General features: G+C 35.8%; 3 protein-coding genes across 3 annotated transcripts in view; all 3 read right to left on the bottom strand.

Annotated features, from left to right (window-relative positions):
• Window positions 1-1648, bottom strand: part of LOC144440467 (poly(3-hydroxybutyrate) depolymerase-like) — a 7504-nt gene extending 5856 nt beyond the window's left edge. The window contains exons 1-3 of the mRNA XM_078129835.1: window positions 1530-1648; window positions 642-764; window positions 39-236 (exon numbers count right to left, since the gene is read on the bottom strand). Coding sequence (XP_077985961.1) covers window positions 39-236; window positions 642-764; window positions 1530-1602 — 394 coding nt within the window. The 5' untranslated portion in view covers window positions 1603-1648. The remainder of the gene's footprint in view (window positions 1-38; window positions 237-641; window positions 765-1529) is intronic.
• A 936-nt stretch (window positions 1649-2584) lies between these two features.
• Window positions 2585-10658, bottom strand: LOC144440468 (poly(3-hydroxybutyrate) depolymerase-like). The gene is made up of 10 exons (XM_078129836.1): window positions 10595-10658; window positions 9236-9358; window positions 8342-8449; window positions 7820-7905; window positions 7118-7228; window positions 6423-6534; window positions 5471-5513; window positions 3694-3825; window positions 3123-3148; window positions 2585-2646 (listed from the first exon to the last, which is right to left on the bottom strand). Exons 1-10 carry the CDS (start codon window positions 10656-10658, stop codon window positions 2585-2587), a joined length of 867 nt encoding a protein of 288 aa, XP_077985962.1.
• A 2132-nt stretch (window positions 10659-12790) lies between these two features.
• LOC144440469 (cytochrome P450 2U1-like) lies at window positions 12791-15489 on the bottom strand. Its single transcript, XM_078129837.1, has 3 exons — window positions 15141-15489; window positions 13344-14321; window positions 12791-12966 (listed from the first exon to the last, which is right to left on the bottom strand). Exons 1-3 carry the CDS (start codon window positions 15487-15489, stop codon window positions 12791-12793), a joined length of 1503 nt encoding a protein of 500 aa, XP_077985963.1.
• Between the last annotated feature and the right edge of the window lie 377 nt (window positions 15490-15866).

Below are 15866 nucleotides of genomic sequence, written 5' to 3' on the forward strand. Positions count from 1 at the left end.
TCTGAATTAAATTCTTCAAGTTTTAAAGTATATTTTACCTTGTACCACTGTAGTATCTAACTTTCCACTGAACAGATACACTCTGTCGTCAGCCAGATTTGACACGGGATCAATGTCTCCAGAACTTTCCATTGAGTAGGTGTGGGCGATTAGGTCAGGTACATCAATGTCTTGGGGTGAATCAGCACATGCATTTAGTGCTCTAATGGTACTCCCTTTAGCACAATGGTATGGTCCTAGAGCAGGAAGTGGTTAAACAATAAAACCAATATAACCAGGCAATATCACCAATTATTGCCTACAGAATGGCAAGAGCTCTTACAAACCTTTTGGCGATTGTCAGCCGACGGCCGCCAAAACATTACAGCATGTGTAAAAATCGTTGATTTCATCGACTATTCGTTCGAACACTGAGCATGTCGGCCTAACATTCGACCAGCGCTCACTTTAATAAATATCGTGTATTTTACAGAAATACAGAGATATTTACCCGAATTGATCTAGATGTGTTAACAAATTTGAGCAGACATATATGTGTACCCATCTATACATGCACACCTATCTTTAACCATCCACACATGCAGACACCAGAATATTAAAAAAAAATTGCACATGCACATACGTGTACACGCAATGTTTACCTGCTGCTAGAGTTCCACATCCCATAATATCAGCCGAATAGGCAACTTGAACTTGAACAGCCATGTAACCACCAGATCCCAGACCACTGACAGACACCATGTTGGGGTTAGCATTATAACCCTCTAAGGGCGAAGAAAGTGAATACGGTTTGAATATATCTGTCTGTCTGTCTGTCTGTCTGTCTGTCTGTCTGTCTGTCTGTCTGTCTGTCGTAACCGTCCGTCCACCCGTCCGCCCACCCGCCCACCATCACGTACACGCACGCACGTACGTACGTGCGGTATGTATGTATGTATGTATGTATGTATGTATGTATGTATGTATGTATGTATGTATGTATGTATATGTATGTATGTATGTATGTATGTATGTATGTATGTACATGTATGTATGTATGTATGTATGTATGTATGTATGTATGTATGTATGTATGTATGTACGTTTGTTTGTTATCTCTGTCTGTCTGTCTGTCTGTCTGTTTGTATGTATGTATGTATGTATGTATGCATGCATGCATGCATGCATGCATTCACGCATGCATATAGGTAGGGAGGTACTAAGGTAGGTAGGTATGCCTGCCTGTCTCTCTGACTTTTCCCCTGCTTCTCCCTTTATCTCCGTCTGTCTCTATCTGTCCCTCGTACTTACTATTTTGTTATATTCAAGCCAGAATATATCATGTCAAGACGATAGAAACAATTATGAAATCGGAGTAAAGGCTGTTGCTCTAGCTTGCAGGTGTTTAATGTCGTCAAAATTATCTTCTCCGAACAGCTTGCTCACAATCTCACCCCAATATTGAATTCTAATAGGTATAATGTATCATATAAATATTGCTACATACAAAATAAAAACTTGTCCGATGGAAACATTAGATGAAGACTTACTTAGTGGATCAACTGACGCAGACTTCGACACTACAAGTATGAACACGAATATTGCAATCCCTGGAGACGCCATATTGGAAACTTCTCTGTTTTCAGCAATTGGTCTCGAATCAGTATCTTTACATTTTCAGTATTTTGTTTATTAAAATAATATATGAGTGTCGCTGCTTACTCGACCTGGGCGTGGCTTAGATATGGTGCACGGTGATTGATTTGTCACTGAATGCAGGACAAAAGATAAATAATTTGACGTGATTGTACAAGATATACCGTGTGAAAAGACCTATATTTATCCATCTGTACACAGCTACATATTTACAAGTGTCGTTCGATTAAAATAAAGGACGCATGAATTTTTTGTAGGATTCAGAAAAAAAGAACAAAATGGAAACATCAAAACTTTTAAAATTTGAAATTGGTCATAAAAACAAAAAAAATGATAGATAAGTTTTGGTATATATATTTATATATATATATATATATATATATGTGTGTGTGTGTGTGTGTGTGTGTGTGTGTGTGTGTGAGTGTGTGTGTGTGTGTGTGTGTGTGTGTGTGTGTGTGTGTGTTGTTTCTTTTTTTTTGTCTTTTGGGTCGGTGGGTGGGCGGGTGAACCACCGCTTAAAATTTCAAAATTGGTGTTTCTTGGCAATTTTGTGAAATTTATGTTATGTTTAATAAATCATGAAATTACTCTCCAGAACCCCACAATTTACGTACATGGTTTTATTCCCTGGATTGGTGTTACCTTTGTAAAGTGGTATCACCCATTAAAGTGATAAAAACGCTACACACAGACAGTTCTCAATCTAAAAGTAACTGTGTTTAATATTTCATTTTATATATATATGCAAAGGACACATAACATGGGTCAAGGTAAAGAACAACGTCTCATTGAGAACGTGTGTCCCATAATTATATGTACTGCAAAACATCAGAATAATCAATTAAGTCATTATTCTTCCAAGGCACATTTCTACACATGTATAAATTTTTCTCGTTATACCAGTGCTAAGTTGATAATCTTTGGATATTTGTGAGCTGAGTAATCCGATTTAGCCTAGCACACGTTCCAGAATACGATCCACAGCGATCATTTGGGCTGCCAAGTTGGAAGCTGAATATCAAGAAACAGAACACGTAATTAATAAACATACCACAGTACAGAAACGATGTGGAGATAAGTTTAGCAGTAGAGATTCCTTCCTCATCTGCTGTCATTTTACGAGAAAAATTCTAACCATTTAATTTTATCAAAATATCGCAATATTGCATCCATTAATTTGGGCTACGTTGTTGTCACCATGTTGTTTGGTATGTCATCTTCATTGTTGTTTCTATTGCTATAGTTAGAATTTCATCACCATGTTTGCTGTTGCTGTTGCTGTTGCTATGGATAGTTTGCCCTGTATTTCAGTTGCTGACAAACTTGTTGCTATTGTCATTTTAATCAACACGTTCATTGTTTGCATTTTTATCAAAATATTTGCCCATGTAATTATTTTTGCGTGTCCTTGTAATATAAGATCAGAATGCAAGTGCTGTAAATGACAATATGCGATGCAATGACCTTATACCCATAGGAACACGTACCGTATTGGACACCAGTGTAACCCCACCTGCAGAGAAAACAAATTCAAATCAGAATAAAAATTATGAAAAATATAGAATTGATACATTAACATATAGTAACATTTTGCCGAGTGTGGTATATATAACATGGCCAATAAATATCCATCACCTGGCCAACAGCGTCCTCTATATGCACCATAACCTGTACATGTGATTACTTGGCCCATAACGCATTGGCCCGATCACACAGCCCCACATCGACCATCACATTGGCCACACTGTCTGCTTCGTGGACTATACCAACTATCACGTGACTCATAACGGGGAGCACCGCTCTATTAAAAATATATTTTTTTTAGTCATGTTATGATTAATTTCACATCAGACTTTTGATTATTCACACTGAATATTCATGACTCTTGATGGAAATATGGAGTAATGAAAACGTCAAACACGTAACCTATCATGTCCATCACGTGATCCATGCCGTTTATCACATGGCCTATGCAGAAACTTACCAAGTGAAATCCATTGAACTACTTTTGTATATAGTTTATACTATTACGTACCAAGTACTCGGTTTGTTACTTACCAATCCCAGCAACCTTGAGGGTTGCCAAGTGCGATAGAACTAATAGCTTGGGGGTAGATAATAATGATGTCATTCAACTCCGCAACTTCGTTGTAGCCAGTGAATCTTGCGTACTCATCCCCAAGCGCATGTCTGGAAAAAAACATAGTTTGACCATGTAGTGCTATGAATACAAAGCCAGTATGTAGTAGTATGTAGGGCTATGAATACAAACCCAGTATGTAGTAGTATGTCGCACTATGAATGCAAAGCCAGTATGTAGTAGTATGTAGTGCTATGAATACAAAGCCAGTATACAGTAGTATGTAGTGCTATGAATACAAAGCCAGTGTGTAGTAGTATGTAGTGCTATGAATACAAAGCCAGTATGTAGTAGTATCTAGTGCTATGAATACAAAGCCAGTATACAGTAGTATGTAGTGCTATGAATACAAAGCCAGTATGTAGTAGTATGTAGTGCTATGAATACAAAGTCAGTATACAGTAGTATGTAGTGCTATGAATACAAAGCCAGTATGTAGTAGTATGTAGTGCTATGAATACAAAGTCAGTATGTAGTAGTATGTAGTGCTATGAATACAAAGCAAGTATGTAGTAGTATGTAGTGCTATGAATACAAAGCTAGTATGTAGTAGTATGTAGTGCTATGATACAAAGCCAGTATGTAGTAGTATGTAGTGCTATGAATACAAAGCCAGTATATAGTAGTATTTAGTGCTATGAATACAAAGCCAGTATGTAGTAGTATGTAGTGCTATGAATACATAGCCAGTATACAGTAGTATGTAGTGCTATGAATACAAAGCCAGTGTGTAGTAGTATGTAGTGCTATGAATACAAAGCCAGTATGTAGTAGTATGTAGTGCTATGAATACAAAGTCAGTATGTAGTAGTATCTAGTGCTATGAATACAAAGCTAGTATGTAGTAGTATGTAGTGCTATGAATACAAAGCTAGTATGTAGTAGTATGTAGTGCTATGAATACAAAGCAAGTATGTAGTAGTATGTAGTGCTATGAATACAAAGCTAGTATGTAGTAGTATGTAGTGCTATGAATACAAAGCAAGTATGTAGTAGTATGTAGTGCTATGAATACAAAGCTAGTATGTAGTAGTATGTAGTGCTATGAATACAAAGCTAGTATGTAGTAGTATGTAGTGCTATGAATACAAAGTCAGTATATAGTAGTATTTAGTGCTATGAATACAAAGCCAGTATGTAGTAGTATGTAGTGCTATGAATACAAATCCAGTATGTAGTAGTATGTAGTGCTATGAATACAAAGCCAGTATATAGTAGTGTTTAGTGCTATGAATACAAAGCCAGTATGTAGTGCTATGGATACAAAGCCAGTATGTAGTAGTATGTAGTAGTATGTAGTAGTTAGTTTTTAGTCACTTTGATACATACAGTAGAAATGACTAAACTTTATCTAATTTTAATAAGCAGTTCACTAACGTCAAATCACCTTAGGTTTAATAGCTTTCATTTTAGTAGAAAATGATTAGAAAGTGTTTAACTATTAATGATCTTTTCATTTTCAGAAAGAGAAAAACGTGTCTCTAATGGATGGATCGTATTCATTTTGTACTTTTCATCATATATGTATGTTCTTTGAAAGTGTGGTTTATTTTTAATAAATGAAATAATTTCATTCATTCATTCATTCATTCATTCATTCATTCATTCATTCAACACTAAGGAAAGAAAGCCCTCATAATCTTTTGAGTAACAACGAGATTTTTAACGTTAACTAAGATTGAGAACGTTACTTACTTTCCTTGATTGCATCCATGCAGCGAAATGTGGACTTTACAACCTAAATGTGGGAAGGAAAACGTTTCACAAATAATAGGCTTGAGATATTCATCTAGTAAGCTGACTTGTAGCAATGGAGAGAGTTTATTAAAATGAAGTCATTATGTAAGTGAACAGATGGAACTATAATGAACATGGGAGGTTTTACCACAACATATGAAGTGTAATAATTTACATGTAATTATGCAAATTTACCATATTGACAAATTTAAAGTCAGTGATATCATAGAGAAGATCAAAGAAATGAAATGGAGATGGGCAGGACAGAGGACCAAGAGGCTCATAGAACATGGCAACCAAGGACAGGGAAAAGAAGAAGAGGAAAACAAAAAATGAGATGGAGAGACGAAATAACCGCATATACATACACAATGAATACGGCAACATGGAGTAGATTTCGAATGGCATAAGACAGACGAGAATAGTAATTTGTGGAGGAGCGCTTCACTCAACATTGGATGACCATCGCCTCAACTAACTAACTAACTAACTGACTGACTTACTATCTAACTAACTAACTAACTAACTAACTAACTGACTGACTGACTGACTGACTGACTGACTAACTGACTAACTGACTAACTAACTAACTAACTAACTAACTAACTAACTAACTAACTAACTAACTAACTAATTAACTAACTAACTAACTAATTGACTAACTAACTAACAAACTAACTAACTAAGATTGTTATTCTGGTAATGACTTTTTGGGGATGTGGCTAACTCAATCAGAATTATAGCTTTTCCATGTGGAAATCATTAATATATATATATGTATATATATATATATATATATATATATATATATATATATATATATATATATATATATATATATTAATGCAAAGACAAAGTCATGCCTTAGGTTACACTATAAAATGAGATAAACTAAACAAAAAGAACAAACCACTGAATCTTCTGTCACAACCAGAGGGGACGTAAACGTATCCTGATGTATCCATACTGGATTGCGAAGGATGAGAAGTGTAGAAGAATTCGGTTTGATCAAATTCATAAAACTGAAGAAAAAAGAGGTGAAAAGAAATACTAAGAATACAAAAAATAGAAGAGTATATGTTGTTGTCAGAAATTAAGTTAACTTTGTATTTGCTTATTTACACATTTCCAGCAAATGAGGTAGGTATACTCACATCTCCAAACAGAGGTACTGGTCCAATTGGTCTCTGATTATGCAAGAAATAAACCACATTTAATTTACAAATCGTTTAATTCGAACATGAATAACGTGTCATAATAAGTCTGTCTGTCTGTCTGTCTGTCTGTCTGTCTGTCTGTCTGTCTGTCTGTCTGTCTGTCTGTCTCCATGCATCTATATGTAGATAACTCCGTATGTATGTCCAAGTATCTGTCTGTCTGTCTGTCTGTCTGTCTGTCTGTCTGTCTGTCTGTCTGTCTGTCTGTCTGTCTGTCTGTCTGTCTGGCTGGCTGGCTGGCTGACTGGCTGTCTGTCTGTCTGTCTGTCTGTCTGTCTGTCTGTCTGTCTGTATGGCTGTCTGGCAGTGTTTGTATGTCCCCATCTGTAGACTAAACCACACATTGTAAACATTAAATATTATTTACAAATCAAAGTTGTCAACTTACCGTTACACCTCCATACATGTGGTTCAAAATCTCGTATGCTGCATCATAGTTACAGCTATTGATGTAGGGAGTGCCCAGGTAGGAACATGCATTACCATAAGATTGGGTTGGCTGTGAAGGAGAAGTTTGAAAAAGCTTTGATGACCTCCTCTTGAAAGTATGTGGAGGGGCTGAACAACAAAAGGGAGAACCCAAAAAGAAAACGATGGATAATTGAATCGTCTCAAAGGCTGCCAGAGGCGCCGTATACGTGTACCCGCTATCTAATAGGGTGACCACCCTATGTCCTCATTGTTCAGAGCACCTGAGCTGTGGTGTCATTTTATTTGTGTTTTAAATGTTCAAAATTTAGACACCTACAACCACCTGCAATCCAGCCCACGTATATGAATTTAAAATATCACAATATTTGTTATCAGATGTATTTGTTTACATATAAGTGACTTTGCTTATGTTTCATGTATTTTGGGGGTCAGTACTCTTCTAAATACATTACTAATTAAAGACAAAGAAGACATACCACAAAGGTTTTGTCCTTATGTTAAGTATTCAAATTCATGTGCCATTTGAATAAGTAGATAAGATCAACGAGTGACATGAACAGTAGTATCGCAAAGTTACAGATGGTAGCTATAGTTTTAGTATCATGTTACCAACATATAACTTTGAATTCAATCTAAATATGATAATTTGTTGGCTTACCGTGCAGTGTTCAGCATTTAAATTATACTTAGTTTGAATATTAGCGTCAAAAGCCGCATAATAATCTTCTACTTTTCGAACCGAACCTGTTGAAATAAAAGTAATAAAGACACTATCAAACAAGAACAGTGATAGTCTCCAAGTCATGTATTCAAACCTACTTCCAAATTTAGAATTAAATTCACATTGAAACACTTGCACCAGACACGTCTACAACTCCATGCCAGGATTCTAGACAAATAGATTGGCTGTAGAGTTAACAATAGCGAGTTCCCATTATCTCCGCCCATCGACCCAACACACCCCAGTAATCATCATTTTCCCAGTTTAAATCATAAATCACACTGCATGATATGATATTACCATGTCCAATGCTATCCTCTAGCTTCCAAATTATCCAAAGCTGTAACTTAAGTGATGTTCTATCGCCATGACATTTCATTATTCTTTCTGATACTAATAAACAGTGGAATAAAAATCTTACTTTGATTTCGATATGTAAACTTCGGAACTGGAACTTACCTTGTGCCACTACAGTGTCCAATGTGCCTCCAAATACAAAGACTCTATCACCAGCCATGTTGGATACGGGATCAACTGAATTGGTATTCTCAGCTGTATTCTTTGTTACTTGGACCAGGTAATTCACATCGATACTCAATGGGGTTGACATACACTGTAAACTTGTTATGGCACTTGCCTCGGCACAATAATATGGCACTGAAGATGTTGGCGGGAGTGAAAGAGGAGGGTGGGGGCACAGACAGACAGACAGACAGACAGGCAGGCAGACAGATAGACAGACAGACAGTCAGACAGACAGACAGACAGAGGAGCGAGAGACATACAGACAGAGACAGACAGTGAGAGAGATAGAGACAGAAGAGAGAATTTCAACATTAAATGTTATTTTAATCACTAATACATTATATACTAAACAATTCTACCATTATCATGAATAGCATTGTGTGTAGGGAGGGTTAGGTGCATAATGCAATTTGTTTTTACATTATGATATTCAATCTTTTGATATTTGAGATATGCAAGAAAATGATTTAAGCAACCTTGATAGACCAACCTTATTTAGGTATTAAACAAAACTTAACATGATGATGATGATGATGATGATGATGATGATGATGATGATGCTGATGATGATGATGATGGTGGTGGTGGTGGTGGTGGTTGTGATGATGATGATAATGATGATGATGATGATGATGATGATGATGATGATGATGATGTTGGTGACGATGAAGATTATATAATAATATTATATAATAATAATTACCAGAAAATTTTAAGGTTATAAAATACTCAAAACCTATCTACTAAATTATTGTACAAAATACCAAAATTTACCAATCAAATGAGCCACAAGTGGTTGTGGTATGGATAAACCTACATATTACTTACCACCAGCCATAATACCGACTCCCATAACCTTACTGGAGTAGGCTACGTGGAACTGTGTTGCAAAGCATGCCCCAGATGATATACCACTGGTTGATACGCCATTACGATCTCCTCCATAAAAACCTACAAAATTACAACCAAACATCATTGAGAGAACCAAATACTGCACTCTTTCTCTCATCTTTTCTGTTTATCATTTTTGAAAAGGTAAATTTTGAATTAACTACAATTGAAGCATTTTTTTGAAACCTTTTTGTTAAATACAATGACATAATCTCAATATTGCCCATCCTGAAGTATATTGAATCACATATATGCAAATGTGCGAGTGTAATCGTATACACAGAACAGATATTTGTTTTCGATTGCCAGGAAATTAGCGCCCTCAACTTCAAGAACATGTAAACATGAAACAGGAATTAGTCCTATGACGTGGTTAGTTGTCCTGTCTGAAATCAACATAACACCGAATTCCATTCAAGATGGAACTGTACATAATGATTCCTGCCTTCTATTAGATAACTTAAGGATAAAATCAACCTCTTATAGACAGTTTTAAAATGTCATTTTTGTACCAATGATTCAAATCTGTCAATTCATATACATGTATTCGAACATCGCGCCACCACTATTTCATTATAAATAATTGAAAATATTAATTTTCTTCGAATATAGTATCACCCTTTTGATGGCAATGAAATCCCCTAGTTGCAGCTAATTCAAATACACTATGACCTTATGAAAACCATCACAAATATCATTCACTCTATCCACATGGTGTGTTTTACATTTTATTAGGTATATACCGTGGATGGAAGGGGGGAGGGGGTAAATGAAAGATGCTGCGAAGAAACGTGGAAAACATGCATTAATTGCATCTGAAGGGAACTGAGTACCACCCTCACACGTTAGATATTAATCAGAGTATGGTGTCACCTACGACGAAATACTATGACAATCTCACCTTTGACAGCCTCAACTTGAAGTTCCCATATGCTAAATCTCTACATGTACATGTTCTAATATGCATATCATGTCAAGAACTGAGGCTCTTGTGCTTATAGATACACAATATGGGTACCCATTCAGCAAAACGTAAACGAATACAAAAGGAAACGTTACAGCCATGCACACTTACATCAACCTCGTTTAGGTCTGTTGGTTCACGTAATCTCGTGTAATCTCGTTTCGCTTTGACTCCCTCATATGCATGTCAGGGTTTGTTGAATGACTAATCCAATTCTAAGTAATGTTCATGCGAAAGTGGTTAGCCAGTTCTCCATGCCCTGAGCTATGAGGTAGTGTTCTTAAATTTACACATTGTTTACAGAAACAAAATGATGTTTGTAAAGTGCTTACCGAGTTGTTGAACTGCTAAAACACATGGCAGCAATACAACCACAACGACAGTTACCAAATTCATCACTGCGTCACTCAATATATACACAGAGTTTTCAGCAAGCAGCAAGAAAGTTCAGTGTTAAAGCTGAATATGTTGTCATTCACGGCCAGTAACCACATAACATTAACATACATATATCAAACCGTATCGATAACACATGGATGACTATGTACTATGTACTGAACATGTGGTTCTTTCTCACAATGATAATGTAAGATTACAGATTACAACGCTTATCATTTCGGCAGTAATCGTACCATGGCTGTAAATATTTAAAATACCACTCCATTTCTCCGACAGACACAGAACATCTTCAGCCAACCTTATAATTGCCTTTGTCTTAGCTGTATTTATGCTCAATGAGCCCAGAGAGGTAATTGCCTCCAGTCCTCAAAATCTCGAACTAACAGAAGTTTGAGTAAAATTTAATAGTCAAATCACTGACTTTACAAGTGTATTAAATGTCAAACACATTTCATGGGGTAGCACGAATTTTAGCTTCCACACAAATTAACAATGTGTTCTTGATTATATTATTACTAGAATAATTACTGTTATTCAGAAAACTTATCAAGCTGAATGAAATGTAACTTGCTATACTCTGGGCTTAGAATTGGCTTTATCAAAATTATTAAATGAGAAAAACGTTTGTAATACAGTTGTGTATGAAGGTCTATTTAAAAGAACACAAAATGAAGATGATAAAATATACATTTATTAAGTGATTCACAAAGTATTATTCCATGTACAAGCCAAGTTGTACTCCTCGAACTGAAAATATATGTATAACGTCGTTAATTCTGCTGATGTTTCATAAATTATTCTTCTGTTCGTATAATGACATTATTTCCAGGTATTTTTCATCATTCTCGTCTTCGAATCCAAGTGGCAAGGCCACTTAGGCCACTCATATTTTGGCTTAAGAAGAAAAAACTATTGGGTAATATTATCTAATTAAATCTATAATCAAAAAGAAAGATCGGTAACAAACCGTGTTTAATATATATCACAAAAAATACATGATTTAAAACGAGGAGGAAAATCAGATACGTCAATCGTGATAACGACGATGACAGATAAGTACCATTCGACAGCAGCAGCACTGCGATATTATGACATGGGACCCCACTGTGCAACCATACTAAATATAGAACCTTACTATACATTACTTTTCCCGGGTACATTAGGTCACTCTTATTTTCCTTGGTTGAACGAAAACTATTGGGGAATAACATCTAATTAAACATTTTTTTTTCATTTCAAAGGTTCAAGCCATTGTATATAGTCATTAAATCTCCATAATTGTAGCCATGAATTGAAAATTATGGAGATATGTTATATTGAGAAATGTTATGGAGAAAAATCATAAAGTGAATTATCTAATTTCTTTCATATTCAGTGTCAGGTATCGCTCTAGAATTAAACAATGTGCAACTGGTGTCTTCTTAAGACAAAATGTCTTCGTCAGTTTCTTTATCTTTCATCAGTAGTTTGTTCGTGACATTTTTGCAAGACTATCTGTACCACGAACATCAACCTCTAGGCAAATTTAAAGTGCACTGTAAGATAGTCACAAACTAACTGGTTTTGTTGCATGTAGCAGGGTACCCAAATGGGTGAAATTGGTTTCTTTGTTATGTGGATGTAATCATGAATTTGAATGTGTTGCCACGTGAGGAAAACTCGCCATAAGAGATTTCATCCTACTTTTGCATCAAAGTCCTCTGCCAAACTGTATCAGCATATTGAAATAGTTTTAGTTTATGTCTATATAAGTTACATTACTTATAGTTCGATTTATGGTATAGTAAGACATATTTATACATGCTATATCACTGTACTAACATGTATAAAACGCAACTGTAGAAACGTATACGTAGTAATAATGAACGTTACATTTAACTAATAGTACACGTAATGCTTTCTATATTCATTATATAATTATGTACACAAGTTCATTAAAAACTATTACTTAACACACACACACACAAACATCTCTCTCTCTCTCTCTCTCTCTCTCTCTCTCTCTCTCTCTCTCTCTCTCTCTCTCTCTCTCTCTCTCTCTCTCTCTCTCTCTCTCTCTCTCTCCCCCCCCCCCCCCCGCTATATCGCATGGAATATCAGGTGGTGTATCGCTTAAAGATGTATAATCATTAACGTTTACGAATAATGATGTTAAATGGTTGAGGCAGGTGAGCTATTCCAAGAGTGCCTTCTGTAGATGGATGGTCACCTTCTGGTATCATAAACTTGAACCTTTGAAGTAGCATTGTCAGGAATAAAAATATCTCCATCTTAGCAAGTTCAAGACCAAGACACTCTCGAGTACCTGTAGAAATCATAAATCGCAGAAAATTAAAAGACTTCAAACTGAATAAATGTGAGATTACATAGAAAACATGACTGGAATATGATTCATGTTATAGTAAATCAGACCACACTCAACCCAAGTTGTATGATTGTATGTCACCTACAATTATAACAGTACAGTTTGCAGGTAACTTAGGTCACAGGAAACCCTGAAATGACTCTCCAGAATCCATAGTTTATGAAAATGTCTATATTTCCTTGAGTGGCCTGATTACTTGTTTAACAAGCAAATGGGGCTACGGAGGTACCCACTCTCATTGCAAAGTTAGGGTAGTTCAAACTAGTGTAATAATTATATAATCTTTGGTAACAATAAATGCAAGTATTCTAACATACCCAAAGAAAATGGCATTATCTGTTGCCTTTTCATTACACTTCCATTGTCATCAATAAACCGACCAGGGTTAAATTCTTCAGGATTCTCCCATTCAATGTTATCCATATGGACGGCCCAAATATTTGTCAAAACCATTGTATCCTTTGGGATTGAATAGCCATGTAGAGAAGCTGCTTCTGACGTCATATGAGGAACACCAAGTGGTGCTACTGTCTTTATGCGCTGGATTTCAAGTGCAGTAGCCTCGTTGAATGGAAGTTTAGATTTATCGGCGAAAGTTGGGGCATTATCAAAACCAATCACGTCATTAATCTCCTGCACACACTTTTCCTGGATATCTGGATGTAAACTAAGGAAAAGTACAGCCCACAGTAACGTATTGGATGTTGTATCAGTTCCGGCGAAGAAGAAGGTAAGGCAATTTATTGTAAGATGGTCAGGATCTTCAAGAAAGGAAAGTGATGAGGGTTGAGGACTTGATGTTTCTTGGTATTCCTTGATATTAAGAAGGTAAGAATCTATGAAACAGTCACCCTCATTTTTATTGTTTAATTCTAACTTGTGCTTTTCAATTTTATTGTTTATGAAGTCACGAATTTTATCAAAATTATGGGTGAGCCTATAATTTATTGGCAAAGGCAAATACCACAGCATTGGTATGAATGTTAAGACATTTGATGCATTCAGATTTATAGATACGTTGTTGATAAACGCCAGCAGTTGTTTGAATTCCTTGTCATCGTAGTCAAACCTGTGACCAAACAACATCGCACACATGATATTAGAAACAGCATTCATGACGAGATGACGAATATCAATCGGTTTGTTGACATGTTTATCGAGTTGTTCCATCAGAAAGCCACATTCGTCGTGAATACGTTGCTCTGTTAGATTCCTTGCCATTCCGTAAGCATGCAGACTTCTGAGTGAATATTTACGCATTTCTTGCCAAACTGGAGATGGCGCATCAAGTATTCCTTCAGGTAGAGAAGAAAATACATAATTTTCATCTGCTTATCTGGACACACAAACAGTTACAGTAATTAACATGGTTACTACGGTTGGAATGGAAGTTTATTTCACATGTACAACGTGTATTGGGATAATCTAATGCTATCCAACCAAAGCAAACATCAATGACGTATATACTGAAGATCATCACTTTATAAGTTAGCAAATGTAACTATGAAGCTATTATCGATACGGTTACTCCGTACCAATTGAATGAATCGTAAGAACCGACGGGCTTTTTGTACACATAAAAATAAGTTTTTTTAATTATATATAGACGTTTTGTAATTTTGGTAATTAGGTCATTGATTAACTGTAGAATGTGAATGTTAGTTTTGGTATGAAAAGGGTATTGTTGTAAAATATGAGTATGACCATATATATTTTGAAATTTTCATAATACGGATCGATGTAGTGAATATTTTCCTTTTCACATGCCTTTCACGGCTGTCAATCGAAATATCAAAATGATATATATGACGGTATCTACAAATCTCGCCATTCCAGCTCGAGTATATATATTTTACATCTACCTCTTGCTAGTTTAGTTAGCAGATGACATTGGCCCCGTTTGTAAAATATTTTTTCTTAAATAGTAATACCCTAGTGAGGTCGTACATCATAATATTTCGCAATACATACATTATATTAACCAAAAATACCTTGTCATATGTTACCTCAATGGCTGTGTGCCTACACGATATCAACATGATATGTATACAACTATGAGTGGAAATATAATGAAGATTACACTGGTAAATTGACTTTGCATTTATTCACATTACCTTTTCCTTTTGTCAATTGTGCCATGCTTGTGTTTCTTGGCCTCGAGGAGAACTTAGCACTCTGTTTAACCAGGGAGTCCTTCACAGCTTCACGACTGTTTAACACCACGACTAATTCTGTTCCTAGTCGAACGCTCAGTACGTCTCCATACACTTGACCCCATTTCTGGAAAGTCTTGAACGGTTTACTACCAAGAGCAAACAAACAGCCTATGATAGGAAGTCCAGTCGGTCCAGGAGGTAGATTGCGTGGACGACGTAGAATCCACACTATCGTGAAAAAGGTTATCCAAAACACAATAAACAACTGTGTTGTGCTTAACGTAATGTAAGACTCAATAGACGCCATGTTTTCTGCCTTCTGACTTCGTTCACTTGTGTTACCAGCCAACACGCCCACGACCGAATAGAGAGAGGTTATCTAAATGTCACATACATGACATAGCAGATAGTACAAACAGGTTACATTCCCACCAACGAAAACGTCTGTTTTGGCACGTTTTGTTCATTTTCTTTTCTTAAACAAGATATCAGATCTAAACTGTATATGTTATCAAACTATATTTCAATCTAGAATTTAGAACATTTGAATCATTATATACTTAATACCCGAATATGAATTAGTCATTCCTATATATAAGATTTTCGGTAAGGAGGCAATAATTTAAAAAGTATATGCTTCATGTTTTAAATTGTGTCGGTACACACACATTGGTGATGAGGTGC

Source organism: Glandiceps talaboti, chromosome 9 (genome assembly GCF_964340395.1).
Source record: "Glandiceps talaboti chromosome 9, keGlaTala1.1, whole genome shotgun sequence".
Lineage (NCBI taxonomy): Eukaryota > Metazoa > Hemichordata > Enteropneusta > Spengelidae > Glandiceps > Glandiceps talaboti.

Coding starts and splice junctions, on each gene's coding strand:
- LOC144440468 (XM_078129836.1), bottom strand. CDS start 10,658: ATGAATTTGGTAACTGTCGTTGTGGTTGTATTGCTGCCATGTGTTTTA. Junction 3,826..5,470: donor CATGGATGCAATCAAGGAAA/GTAAGTAACGTT, acceptor GTTTTTTTCCAG/ACATGCGCTTGGGGATGAGT. Junction 3,149..3,693: donor CCTCAAGGTTGCTGGGATTG/GTAAGTAACAAA, acceptor TTTTCTCTGCAG/GTGGGGTTACACTGGTGTCC.
- LOC144440469 (XM_078129837.1), bottom strand. CDS start 15,489: ATGGCGTCTATTGAGTCTTACATTACGTTAAGCACAACACAGTTGTTT. Junction 14,322..15,140: donor ACAATTGACAAAAGGAAAAG/GTAATGTGAATA, acceptor CTCTACCTGAAG/GAATACTTGATGCGCCATCT. Junction 12,967..13,343: donor GATAATGCCATTTTCTTTGG/GTATGTTAGAAT, acceptor TGATTTCTACAG/GTACTCGAGAGTGTCTTGGT.